This window comes from Onychomys torridus, chromosome 1 (assembly GCF_903995425.1).
Source record: "Onychomys torridus chromosome 1, mOncTor1.1, whole genome shotgun sequence".
In the NCBI taxonomy this organism is placed as follows: Eukaryota; Metazoa; Chordata; class Mammalia; order Rodentia; family Cricetidae; genus Onychomys; species Onychomys torridus.
In genome coordinates, this window is record NC_050443.1 from 106,247,602 (window position 1) to 106,265,342 (window position 17,741).

Sequence of the window (17,741 nt, forward strand, 5' to 3'; positions counted from 1 at the left end):
GACAGCAGTGAATAGGAGAGCCAGTGGGTGATGCCATTCACTGCCTGAGGCATCGGCGTAGCAAGATTTTAAACAGATGCCCAGGCAGACAGCACAAAGCACCCGTGGCCTGCAGGCTGAGTGATGAGGTCTCTGGAGACCGTTGTACTAAGCATGTCTTTTTATTCTGCTGCTGTGACATCTGGGACCTTGCTGGCACTGGAAAGGATGTTCCTCCCAGGGCTAGCCAATTTCTAAGCCATAAGCAACTGGGTTGTATCCTTCATAGGCAAAGCAACCATGTTGGAGCATACCAACTATGCTATACCTTTATCAGGCTCTCCCATGCTGGGCTCCGTCCACCCACCCTCACCGCCCCACAGTCAGGTACAAGATATCTGGGGACAGTCATATCCGTGAGCCTAGTAAAAATGTGCATACTAGCCGATCCCAAACATCCTGGCCTTGCTAGCCTTACCCAGGAAATGCAACAAAGGCTCGCTCTGTGCCTGCTCTTTGTTTTGCCTCCCGACAGCACCTTTGTGCAACCAGTCCCACGTGGCCCTGCATGACTGTCCATCCCTCCTCTCCGGAACTGAGAGCAGCTAAGTCCCTAAAACAGTAACTGTCTTCTGGCTTGTTGGCCTCACTAGACCTTACTACTAATAAAACTACATCTACATAGATGTCAATAGTGTGTGAATTGTCACAGTTGTTTGTCCATCTGTTCAGTCCTGCCATCTAACAATCCACAGAACACTGCAGAATTCACTTAGATACTAATCCATGGATGAATGAATGGATGGATGATGGGTTGATGGGTGATGCGTGAGTAGACAGATGTTGGATGGATACGTGGAGGGTGGGTGAGTGTGTGAGTGGGTGGGTGCATGGGTGATGGGTGGGTGAGTGGGTGGGTGGGTGGGTGGATGGGTGGTGGATAAACAATGAGTGGATGGGTGATGGGTGGGTGAGTAGACAGGTAGGTGAGTGTGTGAGTGGGTGGGTGGGTGGGTGGATGGGTGATGGGTGTGTGAGTGGGTGGGTGGGTGATGGGTGTGTGAGTGAGTGAGTGGGTGGGTGGGTGATGGGTGTGTGAGTGGGTGGGTGGGTGATGGGTGTGTGAGTGGGTGGGTGGGTGATGGGTGTGTGAGTGGATGAGTGGGTGAGTAGACAGATGTTGGATGGATAGATGAAGGGTGGATGGGTAGATGGATGATGACAGATGGGTGAGTAGACAGTTGGTGGATGGACTGGACAGACAGACACAAGGGTAAAAGTGAAGGGCTGGATAGAAGCATTTCTTTGGCTGCCTGGATTCCCTACATTTCAAACTGCTTCTTCAGGTACCAAATTCCGTGTGTACCTAAGTTTGGTGTAGATTCTGGTGGTCAATAAGTAAGGAGAGAGGGAATGAGAGAGGGCAGTTTTCTTCATATGGACAGCCTACTGGCTCTCTTTGGTTATTCCTTTATTCCACGGTTGTGTCTTCTAAAATAGTCTCTGAACCCAGTGGTGTAAGAGGAAAAGTCAGAGGGAAGCCTCCAGCTACTCTGGTCTCTGCCCATGGTGGGCTTTCTGAAAGGTGCTGGCCTGGTCCTTGCATCCTCAGTGACGTAGGCAGCCCTCTGCATCCCCTGCACCCCCCTGATCCCCCTGATCCCCTGCACACCCCTGATCCCCTGCATAGCCCTGATCCCCTGCATAGCCCTGATCCCCTACACACCCCGATCCCCTGCATAGCCCTGATCCCCTACACACCCCGATCCCCTGCATAGCCCTGATCCCCTGCACACCCCGATCCCCTGCATAGCCCTGATCCCCTACACACCCCTGATCCCCTACATAGCCCTGATCCCCTGCACACCCCTGATCCCCTGCATAGCCCTGATCCCCTGCACACCCCTGATCCCCTGCACACCCCTGATCCCCTGCATGCCCCTGGCCAACCAAGCAAAGGTGGAGTTAGAGGACCCACATTGTTAACTTTTACTCTTTAAAATGTACTGATCTGCTGTGCTCACAGTGACATTATGGCTCTGAAAACAGGGCCCTTGGGGTCATTCTCAGTGTCATGGTTCAATCCCAGGTTCCAGAGATAGGTGGAGAGAAGACACACATAGGTGGCATGTGCCTGAGGGGTGTGCAATGTCCTGGGTTTGTAGTTGCCAGCAGATACTCAGTGGTTGTTCTTTATTCAGCAGGGAATAGCTCCCCAAAGGCCACTCCTCCTCCAAGACCAAGAGGAAAGGACAGGAAGCAGCCAGAAGACTAGGGAGCCCAGAAAGGGCAAGGTCACCAGAGGATCATCATCAGGGAATCATGATTAATGGTTTGTCAGAGATGTCAGGACACTACAATTCTTTGGGGATTTTTTTTGTATTTTTAAAAATATTTCTTTTTTATTTTTATTTAAAATTTATTTTTATTCTATCTGTATGAGTGTTTTGCTTGCATGGATATATGTGCACCATGCGCTTGCAGTTCTCACAGAGACCAGAAGAGGGCATTGGATCCTTTGTAACTGGAGTTACAAATGGCTGTGAGCTACCATGTAGATATTAGGAATGGAACCCAGGTCCTTTGGGAGAGCAGCAAGGACTCTTAACCACGGAGCCATCTCTCCAGCTCTTGATGGTTTTGCAAGACAAGTTCTCACTATGTACCTCTGGCTGGCCTGAACTTTATATGTAGACCAGGATGGCCTTGAACTCACTGAGATCCACCCACCTCTGCCTCCCAAGGGCTGGGATTACAACAGGCCTGGCCATTATAACTTTAAAATGTACCTCACCTGTCTCTCAAGTGTCCTAGTTCAAGTGGTAAGTCATACAGTTGTCTCAACGGCAGAGGATTTGGCAAATGACAGCCTGGTTCCAGGAGGCCCATAAGCAGCAGAGGCTGGTTGTTTTGTGGGTACAAATGAGAGCTAATAAGCATTCTGGGGATAGTCTAGCAGCAGCGCTGAGCTCTGCAAGAGGTGTGGACCCTAGCTGGAGGGAGCTGAGCCTGATCTGGGACCCAATGGCCTCCACTGTAAAAGAGAGTAACTGGTCATTCCCAGCCCCGCCACCCAGCTGCAACAGGCTTTATGTGTAGACCAGGCTGGCCTTAGACATATGTAGAAAGCACTTCTTTCCCCTAATTGGAACTTCAAGCCAGAGTTCACAAATGGAGAAAGGCAGGAGAAGGTACAGGGTTGACTTGTCCCTAGGTGGTCGACGGGAAAGGGGGAACGTCCCATCAACCCCAGCTTCAGCACATAGCCTGTGCTGAGGTCCCACTGAGGTCCCCTGGGAGCAACCATCACACCTGAACAATGTTTCTGTTTTTCCCTTTGGCTGAGACAGTGTTTCTGTGGAAATTAACTTTAAATGTGTGTTGCAGGAAATGTCATGGATTAAGGGACCAGGACCCCCACGTGAGAAATAATGGCCCTTTCCTAACGCTGTCATTCATATCCCCAGAGCGTTAGCAGCTGTCGGAGACTTGCTTTGGACAGCGGAACTTCTCTTGAGACTATTTAATCCCAAAGCCACTGGCAAATGATGCCCACCACCCCTGTGCTTGTCAGATCAACCTGTGTCCCAGATCATTTTGCCGAGAGTCTGTGCACACACACACACACACACACACACACACACACACACACACAGAGAGAGAGAGAGAGAGAGAGAGAGAGAGCGAGCGAGCCCAGGCCAGCAAGGCGAGACAAAGGCTTCAAAGAGGAGGTGGCAAAAGGCTTCACCTGTGGCTTACGGGGAAATTTAATCAAGATTAAAATGCTGAGTGTCCAGGGTTGGAGGACTCTCTTTGTTTTGTGAACTGAAACTTCAGAGCCACTTTTTATTCTTGCTGCTGTTGTTTTTAATGGAATGTTAGGCATGCAAAGGGTAATGAGACGCATACATCCCGCGGAAGGTCTTGCACACTTCAGTCCTCAAACATTCAAACGACAAAACAATGGCAACCCTGCACAGTTCCTCGAGTCCACCCCTCTGTTCCGTGGGAGTCTCGGCTCTCAGGGCTCATGTGTTGTAGATTCGGGAAGCTCGTTTAGCTGCGGTCTGAGTGTCGGGAAAATCTTCTTCTTCCTCTTCCTCGGTACGCCCAGGCCTCAGAAACAAGTCGGACTTCAAGAAGCGGCTGTAGCTGTCATACTTCATGAGATTGAAGATCTAAGAGCAAAGAGAGAGGTTGAGAGCTACCACCAACTCTGAAGTGAATCACCATGTGAAAACCCACCACAGGCCAAAGAGTGACACCCTGTGCACTCACAGGAGCACACACACACACACACACACACACACACACACACACACATACACAGACATACATACACACACATACACAGACACATACATACACACACACATGCACACATACACAGACATACATACACAGACACACACATACACAGAAACACACACATGCACAGACACACACATATACAGACCCACACACACATATGTATATACACATACACAGACACACACACACACACACACACAATACATGCTAGTGTAGGACTCATGAAATGGCTCAGCAGTAAAAGTACTTGCCATGCAAGCCTGATAACCTGAGTTCTATCCCCAAGACCCACAATAGAAAGAGAGAATTGAATTCAGGACGTTGTGCTCCAACCTCTACACACATGCCATGGCATGCACATGCCCACACTAACACACAGATCACACATACACGCACTGATAATAGTAACAAGGACACTAGGGTAGGGCTGTGCTGGACAAGGCAGACGTCCTGGGCATTCTTGGTCATTGTGTGACAGTCTCAGTGGATCTGCTGACTAGAGAATCACGTGCACAATCACATCTTTGTTTTCCATGGACAAACAGATGCACACAGCCTGAGTCAGACCCTCCTTGAATGGCCCTTCGAGAATCTTCACTGGCTGTGTATGGTGGCACACATCTGTAATTCCATCACTCAGGAAGTTCAAGCTCAGCCTCAGCTACATAACGAGTGTGGCTCCAGCCTGAGCTACATGAGACCTTGTCTCAAAAACAAAAAAATCTTTTTAAAGCCTGATATTAAGCCCAGTAAGTTTGGTGTTGGAGATCTCAAACCTATCACCACGCCAAGAGACAAAGGGAGTGTATCTCATGCAGGGGAGGGAGTGCACACGTAGTCTCCATCAGGAGAGGCCACAGGACCAGGTCTCAGTTGCAGAGAACACGGAAGTCAGCAGCAGGGCAGACCCTGCACAGACTGGCAGGCTGAGGTCTCTAGAAAGCAGAGATCCCAGGGCACACTGGGGCTGAGGCTGACCCCTGATGGAGCCTGAGTCCTGGGCACCAGAGAGAGCTACACCACACTACACACACTACACACGTGCTCTGTGGAGGCTGTCTCCACACAGAAGCCCCCAGATTCACCCCTGTTCACCTTCCTTCACCCTACAACACAGAGAAGAAAAGAGAGGGTGCGTTTTCCTGCCTGTAGAGAGAGTCATCTTTTCAAGACATAGTCTGTCTGTCTCTCTGTCACTGTCTCTGATTGTCTGTGTCTCTTGCCTTCAGATTAAAAAGATCCACAAGGCACACCAAGGTGCCTTCCTGTACAGTACTAGCTCTGGCTTGGTTGAATGGAAAGTTCCAGAATGCCGCACACCATCAGACAGGGCTGTCAAGTAGGTGGTAAAATCCTGACTTTTTTTTAAACCTGCCTCCTCCCAACACACACAGGGGCTAAGGCCTCAGGACATCTGCTTGGAAGGTGGGAAATGCCTCAGGAAAGGACCAGAACCTTCTATCTTTCACCTTCATGTTCTCAGTAGGGCTGCAGGAGAACCAAACCACCCAGGAGAGACCACACCCAGGACACATTGGACACATTGGGCTGTCCATAAACGGTTGAACCCGCCTCTGCCATTCCCCTGAGGCCATTCTATTCTTCCCAAGCTCTGGAGCAGTTACTTATTTTGTATTGATTTTGTAATTTTGAAGTGATTATAACCATCTAAGGTTTGGACACATCACTTTTTATGAAAATATAATACCCCAGAAATCAAGAAAATCTACAGTGGGGGTTGGGGGGAGGCTGGGGATAAGAAACCTCATTCTCCTCCCTAGGCTTCCCACAAACGTGCTAAACAGGTATCCACACCCGTCATCACTGGGCATCCTTCGGCCCTGCAGGTATGTGGTCTCCCAAGGGGATCTTACAGGTGCCCACCTGACACAGGAACCAGAGCAGATGCTCGGGGTGTGACTAAGGGAACCAGCTCCATGCAGGCCTTTCCTGGCATGCAGTCCTGAGCCCTGTCACTTCCCCCAGGTCCCTAGCAAAGCCAGCCAGCACCAGCAGCAGGGGTAGGGCCTCTCCTCTGAAGTCTCTGTGGGTGGGAGGGGAGTATCCTGTTTGCCTTCTGCGACTCTGAAGCTCACACTTCAGAGAGAGGAGAAGGGGGCGTGCTGGAGGCACCTGGGTGTGCAGAGTTGAGAGACGGAATCAGGAAGGCTGCTTCATGTGGGGACAGTACTCAAGAGCCCAGAGGCTCCCATTCCTCTGCCCACTCAGCTCCTGGAGAGTTGACCCAGCAATTAACAGCACTTATTGCTCTTGCAGAGGACCCACAGTTCGATTCCCAGCACCCACGTGGTAACTCACAAGAGTGTTACCACCTGTAACTCCAGCCCCGGGTGATCTGATGCCCTCTTCTGAGTTCTCAGGACACCAGGCATGCACGAGGTGCCTAGACATACATGCAGGCAAAATACTCATATACAAAATACTTTATAAATAAAGTAATAAAATAAATCTTTTTAAAGCATTTATTTTATTATTGTGGGTTGGGGGAGGAGGAAGATGAGGATGCATGTACCCAGGTCAGAGGACAACTTCTGGGGACCCGTTCTCTTCTTCCACCACAGGATCCAAGTATCAAAGTCAGGTTTGTGGACAAATGCTCTTACCTGCTAAGGCAGCTTGCTGGCCCGGCCACATATTATTTAACAAGAGCACAGGGCCATTCCCTGTGGTGGGCAGGTGTGAAATGCCCAGCCAGCCCCAAAGTCTTTAGACTGTGCTTTCTGGCTGTCTGGCTGTCATCACCTCTAGGTGCTGGAGGGACTCGGAAGCAGCTGTGGGTGGCAGGCCCAGGAAGACTTCCTCTCCCTGGTTGTTCACAGTCCTGTGGCTCTGCGTGGGATCCAGAGGCCAGCTTCCTGCTGCTACCGGCGGCAAAGGCCTCCTCGCATGGCCATGAGAGTGCTGGGCCCCAGGAGTTTCCATGATAGAGCCCCTCGGGGGTGATATGAAGCAAGGTAACAGAGAACAGGCAGAAGTTGGCTGCGAATCCTCAGCCAGGTACTGACCACAGCCTATCCCAGGGCAACTGGCCATGACAGAGCCTAGCACATGTTTGCCGTGTGTTCCGCAGATGGTCAGGTGAGGCCCAACATGACTGAGACGTCTGTGGCCACACACTCCAGGCATCCGATAGAGCATTCTCCCATGACAGCGCCCTGGGGACTGTGGTTTCACAGGGGAGGAAAGTGAGGACTTGGGGCTAGTGCTTGGCTGCATAGTAAGGGTTGCTCAGCTCTGCCTGGCAAAACTGAACCACAGGCAGCTTTTACCCATAGTTCCGGAGGCCAGAATCGGAGGTCAGGCTACCAGCAGGCTGATTTCTTTCAGGGCCTCTCTCTGTGTGTCATATGGCCGTCCCCCATGTATGCCTTATATAAGAACACCCATCAGGGGTCAGCAAGATGGCTCAGCAGGCGAGGGTGATTGCCACGAGGGCCTGGTAACCAGAGTTTGATTTCCAGAATCCACATAAACAAGGGAGGAGAGAACCAGTTCCTCAAAGGTGCCCTCTGACCTCCACACACATGTTGTCACACACACAAACACACAAAGGTGCCCTCTGACCTCCACGCACATGTTGTCACACACAGAAAGAACATTTTAAAACAACCAAACACCTGTCACTTTGGATCAGGGCCCATCCATATGACCTTATTTAACTTAATTACCCTGTCTCCGGATGTCGTCACAATCCAGAGGACTGTGAGTTAGGCCTGCAACATATGAAGTGGGACATGAATAGAGGGCACAACTCAGTCCAGAACCATGAGCAAGGGACAGAAGGGAGGCCAAGCCTGGCAGGCTACCTCTTTGTCCCAGATGCTAAACCGCCCATATGCCAACACTTGCGTGGCAGAACACTATGCAGTCATTACGAAGGAAATGGGGCCGGGAGGTGGTGGCGCACGCCTTTAATCCCAGCACTCGGGAGGCAGAGCCAGGTGGATCTCTGTGAGTTCGAGGCCAGCCTGGGCTACCAAGTGAGTTCCAGGAAAGGCGCAAAGCTACACAGAGAAACCCTGTCTCGAAAAACCAAAAAAAAACAAAAACCAAAAACCAAAAAAAGAGAGAGAGAGATGGGTAAATAGCTCAGACAGTAAAGACACTGGGCACACAGGCCTGGAGACCAGTGTTTGCTTCCCGGACCCACATAGTGGAAGGAGAGAACCAACTTCTGCAAACCATGGTGATTCTAATGTATGTGCCATGGCACCCATGCTCCCTGCCCCTCAAACAAATAAGTAAAGGTTTAAAAAAAAAAGTGAAGTCTACTTGATGGGTAGCACTTGGAATGGCCAGGCAGGAGAATCACAAGTTCAAAACCAGCCTGGACCCCACAGGCATGTCCAGGCCAGTCTTTCACTACATGGGGAAAAAAAAGAAAAAGAAAAAAATCAAGATTTGCAAAGAGTTGAACATGGAAACTTGCCCATAAGCATTAAGTGATTGAGGCCGGGTGTGGCGGTGCACGCCTGTAATCCCAGCACTCGGGAGGCAGAGCCAGGCGGGTCTCTGTGAGTTCGAGGCCAGCCTGGGCTACAAAGCAAGTTCCAGGACAGCCAGGGCTGTTACACAGAAAAACCCTGTCTGGGGAGTAAAAAACCATAAGCAACAAACAAAACAAAAACCCAAGCATTAAGTGATTGACTATCTAATTTCAAAAATGCACTAGCCGGGCTGTGGTGGCGCACGCCTGTAATCCCAGCACTCGGGAGGCAGAGGCAGGCGGATCTCTGTGAGTTTGAGGCCAGCCTGGTCTACAGAGTGAGTTCCAGGAAAGGCACAAAGCTACACAGAGAAACCCTGTCTCGAAAAACCAAAAAAACAAACAAACAAACAAAAAAAAGCACTGAATTTCAAACAATGGCCTCGATTATGTTAGAGGGAAAGGAACAGTTGCAAAAGCTAGCAGCAGGCTGGAGAGTGCTTTTGAAAACATTTATAGGGTTGGGGATTTAGCTCAGTGGGAGATTTAGCTTGCCTATCAAGCACAAGGCCCTGGGTTCAATCCTCAGCTCAAAAAAAAAAAAAAAAGAAAAAGAAAAAGAAAAAAAAGAAAACATTTATACATCTAGATCCTCAAAACGTGACCTGATTTGGAAACAGCTCTAGGTATGGCTAACAAGCTGACATCACCCTACAGGGTAGGGGGACCCGATCCAAAGACAGGTTCTTCCCCAGAGAGGGCAGGACACACAGAGAGACCTGGAGAGAAGGTTCCCATCTGACAGCGGTGACAGAGACAGGAGTGACGTGACCACAGCCTACGGATTCCAAGGACAACAAGCAACTGACCAGAAGCTGGAAGGGAGGGCAAGATCCTCTTTCTTCTAGATCCTTCATCAGGAGCCCAGACCCCGCCCACAGATGATTTCAGATTCCTAGTCTAGCTGTGCAAGAAGGCTTTGCTGTCTGAAACATGTGAGATTGGCAGTCGGTTAGGACAAAACTAGGGAACTGCTGAAACAGAGGCGCAGATGTGAACTCCCTCACAGTTCTGGAGACAGCAGTTCAAGGTCAAGGTGCTAGGGAACTTAGGCTCCAGCAGAGATGAGCTGGGCCCCAGGACCTTTAGTTGTTTCTATAAAACCAGGCCTCTGGCAGGCAAAGCTGACCCCACTGGTGCAATTGACCGGGACCTAAACAATGTGGTCGGAGTCCTAGACACCTGCAGAGAAGAGGAAAAAATGGAAACAACCCAGATGGAGAGGAAGAGGTGGAAGTGGCCTGAAGGCCTCTAAGCACAGCCCAAGGGTGACTAGTCTCCAGAGGGCAAAGCAGAAGCTGTGAGTAGGCAGATGGGCTGCTTCTGGGATTTTTTTTTTCCCAAGACAGATGTGGCTTAGCAAGGGTTTCTGGTCTTCAGGCCTCACATCTGCATGCATGCACTATAAACTGTTTAGCCCTGTCGCCCGGGATTCCCTGCTGCAGACTGGGAGGAAAGAGCAATGCCACATCTGTGCAGCTGTGCCCTGCCCCTCACCTTCCAGTGCAGGGTCCCCGCATCACCCAGATACCCACCATGCCTCCTCAAACCCCGGATGGAGCAGCAAGGGGAAACAAAAACACAAACACCCTTGCAGTGCCTAACAAGTCGCTCTAGGGAAGGGCTCTGCCCGAAGCCCTTGGCCTCCAAGCAGGGGCCACGCCGGGTTAATCCACTGCCTCCCTCCACTGTATTCTGAGCCTGATAAATATTTGATCACCTCAGAATCGAGTACATTAGAAAGGCTAGACAAAATACCTACCTCCTTTCTTCTCTGGGTCACTTCAACCCGCATAAGGAGGAAAAATTTAAATTTTTTAATGTAACAAAGTTTGCTAATGGGATTTCTCTTTCTAGAGCATTCTCTCTCTCTCTCTCTCTCTCTCTCTGTCTCTGTGTGTGTGTGTGTCTATCTCTCTGTGTCTCTCTATCTCTCTCAATATCTCTGTGTCTATCTCTCTCCATCTCTGTCTCTCTGTCCGTGTGTGTCTATCTCTGTCTCTTTGTTTCTCTCTGTGTGTCTATCTCTGTCTCTTTGTTTCTCTCTGTGTGTCTATCTCTGTCTCTCTGTTTCTCTCTTTCTGTGTGTGTGTGTGTGTGTGTGTGTGTGTGTGTGTGTCTATCTCTCTGTGTCTCTCTATCTCTCTCAATCTCTCTCTCTCTGTCTGTGTGTGTCCATCTCTGTTTCTCTCTGTGTGTCTATCTCTGTCTCTCTCTCTTTGTACCTACAGAACTGATGTGCCCACCCTGTGAAACGGAGGTCCCTCTTCTGAAGAAGGACTGGGTGCACCCAGAAGGTCTGAGGGTAGCTGGAAGACGGCAGGACAGTGCCAGGCCGAGTGGAGACCCTGCCCCGTAAGCATGATTGAGTCACTAGAAAGGTTTTGTTGATCTGAACTGCACGTCTAGTTCATAGGCAGGTGAATGTGCCAAGGGTGGGTTCAGAACTCCGGGAAGATCAGAGCTTGAGTCGGAAGGACCCTCTGCATGGGGCAAAATACGCTCTTGCAGTGTGGGCTATCTATCCAGTCTTCCCTAGAGTCTGTGAGACTCAAGTTCAAAGTGCAATGACAATCTGCATCTCCGCCATGACAAGGAGTCCCTTATCGTAAAGTTGTCAAGTTGGAAGTCTGAAAGTCCTTCACGCCCCACCCTGCTGAAGGCACCTGGCCACACAGATATGGAACCCCTTTACTCTCCATTGGAACAAAAATTCATGGCCACCCTGGAAACTGCATTTCTAGGCTGGGCTTGATCTTTTGGAGTGAATGTCAACAGTGCCTGTAAGGCAGAGATGGCGTACATTCTGGCTCCGATTGCCAACCACAGCCCAGAAAGAAGGACAATGGTACTTCAGACCAAGGTCCTATGTGGAGAAACAGGGGAGCTGGGGTGAACTCCAGTAGGCCAGGTAGCCCTTCCCATCATCATTCTACTTCCTTCCTTCCTTCCCTTTCTTCCTTTCTTCCTTTCTTCCTTCCTTCCTTCCCTTTCTTCCTTTCTTCCTTTCTTCCTTCCTTCCTTCCTTCCTTCCCTTTCTTCCTTCCTTTCTTTTTTGTTTGTTTTGTTTTTCGAGACAGGGTTTCTCTGTGTAGTTTTGGTGCCTGTCCTGGATCTTGCTCTAAAGCTGGTCTCGAACTCACAGAGATCCACCTGCCTCTACCTCCCGAGTGCTGGGATTAAAGGCATATGCCACCGCTGCCCGGCTGCTACTCCCTTTCTAATGATGTGGATTAAGAGGATGAGAAACACACTTCAGGGAGATTCAGAAGCAGCACTGAGAAAAGGGCCCACTCTCGCTTCCTTCCTCTGTTGAGGCTGTAACTGGGAACCTGGCACTTTGTGGAGGTCATTTTGCTGCCTTTGAGCCTTGACTGAACACTGGCACTACCTAGGAATGAGGGCATCCTGGCAACATGCTAGGATTATTGTAGGTAGCAGCGCAGGGTTCCTTCTGGAAGAGGAGAAGTACATTAGCCTCACCTGAGGTGTAGCAGAGAGTCCCCAAATTACATGTAGGAACACAGAAGCCACACTAAGCAGCAGAACCTGTGTGGGGTCTGAGGCAGGACGGGGGCTCTGAGCCCCTACTTCCCTCTCCTGATGCCAAGAGCTAATCTACCACACAGTGATCATGACGGTGACTCTGAGCCCAGCATCCAGGAAGTGATGAGCTGAGACAGGGATGGGGAGGAGGGCCAGCACCAGGCCAAGGACCAATGATAAGCCATGATTAGGAAGCCAAAGCCACCAGTTGACCCTCTAGTGATAGAGGTGGCTCTGTACTGAGTCATGTGCACTTTCCAGCCTAGATAGGAGAGGGCAGGAGAGCCAGGGCTGGGCATCAGGGCCAAGAGCCCAGCTTTCAAGATCTAACTTTCTTAGTGCAACCAACCCACATGATTTAAAAAAAAAAAAAAAAGCTAAATTTCAAAATTCCTCCATTCAACAAGTACCATAGCCCAGGATCCAACAAGCCCCACCCCATCCCCCATCACTCTGTAGAACAATGATCTTCCCAACAACATGCCCAGCCAACACCTGCCTCAGAGCCTTTACTGGCTTCTCCTGGGACATCCTGCCTCCCAGAGCTCTTCTAGTATTTGCTGCCTTTCAGGGTTCTGGCCTCTCCAGGGCACCCTAGTAGCCCCTTCCAGACGTTCTAAGCCCATCTCTCAGCTGTTGTGTCTCCTTCTCGGCATTTATCCTTGTCCTTGAGGATGGACAGGAGCTGACTTCCTTGCAACACAAATAGCTCCTACACTAGTCACTGAAGAGACTGAAAGGGAGCCACCTCCCTTCTGCTTCTTGTGAAGCTCAGCCTCCAGCACTGGACCACAGTACCCAAGAGATGCACACAGTGCGACCTCCACGTCTTTTGATCGGTCACCACTGGGCATACAGATGAGCCAAACTTAGAAATTAAATCAGGAAGTCATCTCTCGATTTATTCCAAAGGGGACCTTCCCAGACAACAGAGTTAAGCCCCTTGCTTCTCTTGCTTTCACTGAAATGCTTACTAACAGGCACAGTGCACTCTTCACACAATACACTGACCACTGCTGGCTTCTGCTTGGTGTCTTGTGAGCGTTACCATCCTGGAGTACAGAGAAACCCACACTGTGGTGTGTGGGAACATGGGCCCCATGTGTTTTGGCCCCGGATCACTGTGCTGTGGTTAGTGCTCAGTATCATTGTCTGCCTGCTCCCTGGTTGTAGGCCTTGCTTTCTGCCATTCAGCCTTACCAGTATTTCACTTCAAATCTGCTCTGAACCAAAGAACCTGTTAGAACTGTCTGTAAACCAAGAGTTAGCAGAACCTGAGTAAAGTACCTAAGAGGCTCTTCTAAAGGCGCAGGGATGCAGGGCCATCTAATCTGAGCTGGAGGATGTTTGCTTTGCCCTCAGCTCTAGCTATGTCCCACAAAAGCCATGCTGCCCCACCATGCTCCCCGAGAGCATCAGAACGACGCCACATTATGAGTGGCTGGCCACCTAAAGCTTTCCTGGTGACAGTGGCTGAAAGCAGAGGTTAGCAGCCTGTTCAGATAGGCCTACCTTAAGCCACACGATGGTCATGGTGAAGCTGAAACTGTGACTGAGGCTTATATAAATATAAGCCTTGAATTTATAAATGGGGGAGGGCTCAGTCAACAAAGTGCTTGCCAAATAAGCACAAGGACCTGAGTTCTGATTCCCAGCACCCACCTAAGAGTTGGGCTTGGTGATACATGTCTGTAAGCCCAGCACCAGAGAAGTGCAGACAAGAGGATCCCTGGCCAGCCAATCTAGTCCAATCCATGGTCCATGCCAATGGGAAAGACTCTTGCAAAAAATAAGGTGGGAATCAATTGAGGAAGATGCTCAACGTTGACCTCTGGCCTCTATATACAACACATACACAAATGTGTGTGCGTGCACATGTATAAATAAGTAAATAAAAAAACATTTTTAAAATCTTGGGGTCTCCATCACATTTCCCTCTAATGTCCCTCGCTTAAGAAAGCAGGGTCCTCAAAGAGGTTTTGTGGGAGCAAAGACTGTGGGTGATGCTGAGCCCCTTTGTGTCTTGGCCCCTGACAGAGATTTCCAACATGAAGCAAAGCCCAGGTGACTTCAGCACTCTCCTCACGTCCAGGAAACCAGCTCAGGCTGCCCAAATAGTGCTCTGCTTCCACAAGAAAACATGCACCAAGCTGTCCTTTCCTGTCACAGATCCCTAAGAAATCGAATGTGATACCAGCCTTGGTACTATGGCAGATTGGATTTAAACCACGTGGGAAGATGTGTACAGGTTACACACCATCTAACACTGCTTGACAGTTAGATATTAAGTGCATGTGTGTAGCAGGAGGGTTCCTGCAACCAGTCGCTGCTGTGGAATATTATTCTGAGGTGTGTTACTTTTGTTTATGTTGCATTTGTTTAACTCTGTGAAGCTGTGTTACTGTGCCTGTCTAAAACACCTGGTGGTCTGATAAAGAACTGGCCAATAGTGAAGCAGGAGAAGGGATAGGCGGGGCTGGCAGGCAGAGAGAATAAATAGAGGGAGAAATCTGGGAGGAAAAGAGGAGGAGGAGTCAGAGAAAGAGGGGGACTCCGGGGCTTAGCCACCCAGCTACACAGCAAGCCACAGAGTAAGAGAGCAGTAAAAGCCCAGAGGCAAAAGGTCGATGGGATAATTCAAGTTAAAAGCTGGCTAACAACAAGCCAAGTTAAGGCCGGGCATTTATAATTAAGAATAAGCCTCCATGTGTGATTTATTTGGGAGCTGGGTGATACCCCCCCCCAAAAAAAGTGTAAAAACAAACAAGTCTCCAGAGATAAGAAGGGATGGGATGGCCATGATTTTTTTCTCATCCACCCATTTATACCTTAGGACAGTTAGTCTCTCTGTCTCTCCCTCTCTCAAACAGTGCTTCACAACAGGATATAAAAGCACTTCCTTTACAGTCAAACTTTGAACCACACTGGTAACGAGTGTGGTGGAGTGCCTTATTTATAGAACATGAAAGATGGGCATCTAGAAATGGAATGCTGTTTAGTGACTGTCTCCAGGTGAGATCACGGTGGGGGGCGGGGACCACGTGCCTTCAATAGACTTTTGTTCCCAAGTGCCTTTTACCATCAGGTAGATAGAAAAGTACTTTTAAAACTTTGCCACTTAGCCAGGTGTGGTGGCACACACCTGTGCCCCTGGCATTTGTGTGGCAGAGGAATAAAGTTTGAGGCCAAACTATATGTCTCAGAATAACAACTATGTTGTCATTCAGGAAAGAAAAAAAAATCACCCTCTCTGTGCCAGCCAGCCCCCCAGCAGACACTTGCCTGGGCTGTGTGCAGATCACAGCAGCTGGCTCTACTTTGGACGCCTTGTGGGGGTCTTTGGCACTGTGTGCAGGCCACTGTGTGGAATCCCACGAGCCTCTCTCCTGTCATTCCCACCTTGGTCTCTGGAGCCCCATAAAGCAACTGTTCATGTGCTCTCTGAACTTCCTCTGTCCCCAGGGGATCATGGGCCTCTGCCAGGCAGAGAGAAGCTGCTCTTGAACTGGAAGACAGTGAGGGCTATGAGGGATGCAGAGCAGCCATGGCTTTGGAAGGCAGGCGGATGGAAACTCGGCCTCTAGCAACTTTCACTACCTGAGTGACTTTAATAAGCCATTACACCTCCTTGAGCCTTGCTTCTGCTGTCAACACAATGAGGCTAAGCACACTCGTCGGTGAATAGATGAGAGTTCATGCCAAGGGAGACAACAGCTCTGGGGTGGTTCAGCAGTAGTGGGCACTGTTGCTGCAGATAATGTAGAATTTAATGGCTGGCCAAGCTCTCAATACCGGATGTATTTTAAAGCACCCGACAGAGCCTTTTAGAAGATCCTGAGGGCCAGCACAGACAGAGGTGCCCACGTGGCTACACTCACAAAAACTGCCTTTCCCTATCTGCCAATTTCTCCCAAACCTATGCCCATAGCTTAAAGCTACTCCTGCAGAAGGCCTTAATAAGTCCCCCCAGAGACCCAGACAGAGTTCCTTCAACATCCAGATTTGGTTCAGAATTTACGTGGACCTACATTCGCCACTGTGTCAGTTGGAAACTGTTCTCAAAGTGCTTCTGCTTGTATTCCTGCCAGGTGTTTTGTTTTCTATCAGAGGATGAGCAAAGATGGAGCCTCACGGTTGCTGGGACATCCTCTAGGCCAGTGGTTCTCAGCCTCCCTAAAGCTGCAACCCTTTAATCCAGTTCCTCATATTGTCGTAATCCCTAACCATAAAATTATTTCGTTGCTACCTCATAACTGTAATTTTGCTGTTGTTGTGAATCATAGTGCAATTATCTGATATGCAGGATATCTGATATGTGAGCCCCCCCAAGGGGGTCATGACCCACAGGTTGAGAACCACTACTCCAGGTGCTCAAAAAGCCCCTCCCCTGAAAGCAAACACTCGGCCAACATACAGGAGTCTCCACAGTGTACAGCCTGAGACCTGCAAAACCAGCCTTCCCTGGGACACATGGGGAGGTGGTCCCACACCACATATGACCCACAGCTCTGAACAGTTAATTCTGGGAGTAGGACCCACCACCCGTTTTAACTCACCCTTCATGTGACTGGTCTATTCACGTTGGAGGGGCCTCTATGTGAGTGGCCTCCTCAGGACAGGCAGTGAGGAAGGTGTTTGTGTATTTGTATAAAAACAGCTCGAGGCCAAGCAGCAGTGGCGCACGCCTTTAATCTCAGCACTCAGGAGGTGGAGACAGGCGGATCTCTGTGAGTTCGAGGCCAGTCTGGGCTACAAAGCAAGATCCAGGACAGGCACCAAAACTACACAGAAACCCTGTCTTGAAAAACCAAATTAAAAAAAAAAAAAAAAAAAAGGTTGAGGTTCCCTGCTACTTTGAATCCTCATGGATGTTTCCAGCATCTTCTATCTCTACCTTCAACAGCTATTCCATGTTACTTCTTCAACATGGGTCCCTTAGCCTCGATCTGCCTTCCTGGCAGAAGTGTACCCTTGACCCAGGGTGGACGTCACATTTCACCGCAGAGTGTAGCTGTGCACACACATTTTTAAATCCAGGTCTGAATTTCAGGTCACATCCCTTGTGTCTAATGACATTTATTGACTATTCCTCATAAGAAATTCTGCCAGAAAACTTAAGGTTTACCTCTTTAACATGTCCATTTTTAAACTTACCTCTTCTGGTTCTAAGTGGAATATACTGCAAAATTTTCCCTTTTTTATGACCAAGAGGCCACATTATAAATTTACTGACAGCTCTGGGCCACAGGCAGTAAGTGGTTTGGCCATTTGTACAAGCACAGCTGTAGAGTCCCCGCCGCTGTTCCGAGGCTTGCCTAACTGTCCTTCCCATCAGTGGTTGTCACAACATTTCTTTAACCTGTGTCCCTCAGACAGACCTAGCCTCCCATCCCATCCA

At 49.6% G+C, this 17,741-nt stretch overlaps 1 protein-coding gene across 3 annotated transcripts in view; it reads right to left on the bottom strand.

Moving 5' to 3' along the window:
• Positions 1-3,753: 3,753 nt before the first annotated feature.
• Positions 3,754-17,741, bottom strand: part of Rgs10 (regulator of G protein signaling 10) — a 44,452-nt gene continuing 30,464 nt past the window's right edge. The window contains exon 5 of one of the 3 annotated variants that reach the window (XM_036178634.1): positions 3,754-4,157. In XM_036178634.1, the coding sequence (XP_036034527.1) occupies positions 4,008-4,157 (150 nt within the window). In that variant the 3' untranslated portion in view covers positions 3,754-4,007. The remainder of the gene's footprint in view (positions 4,158-17,741) is intronic. The other 2 variants (XM_036178641.1, XM_036178647.1) reach the window with 2 other exon arrangements.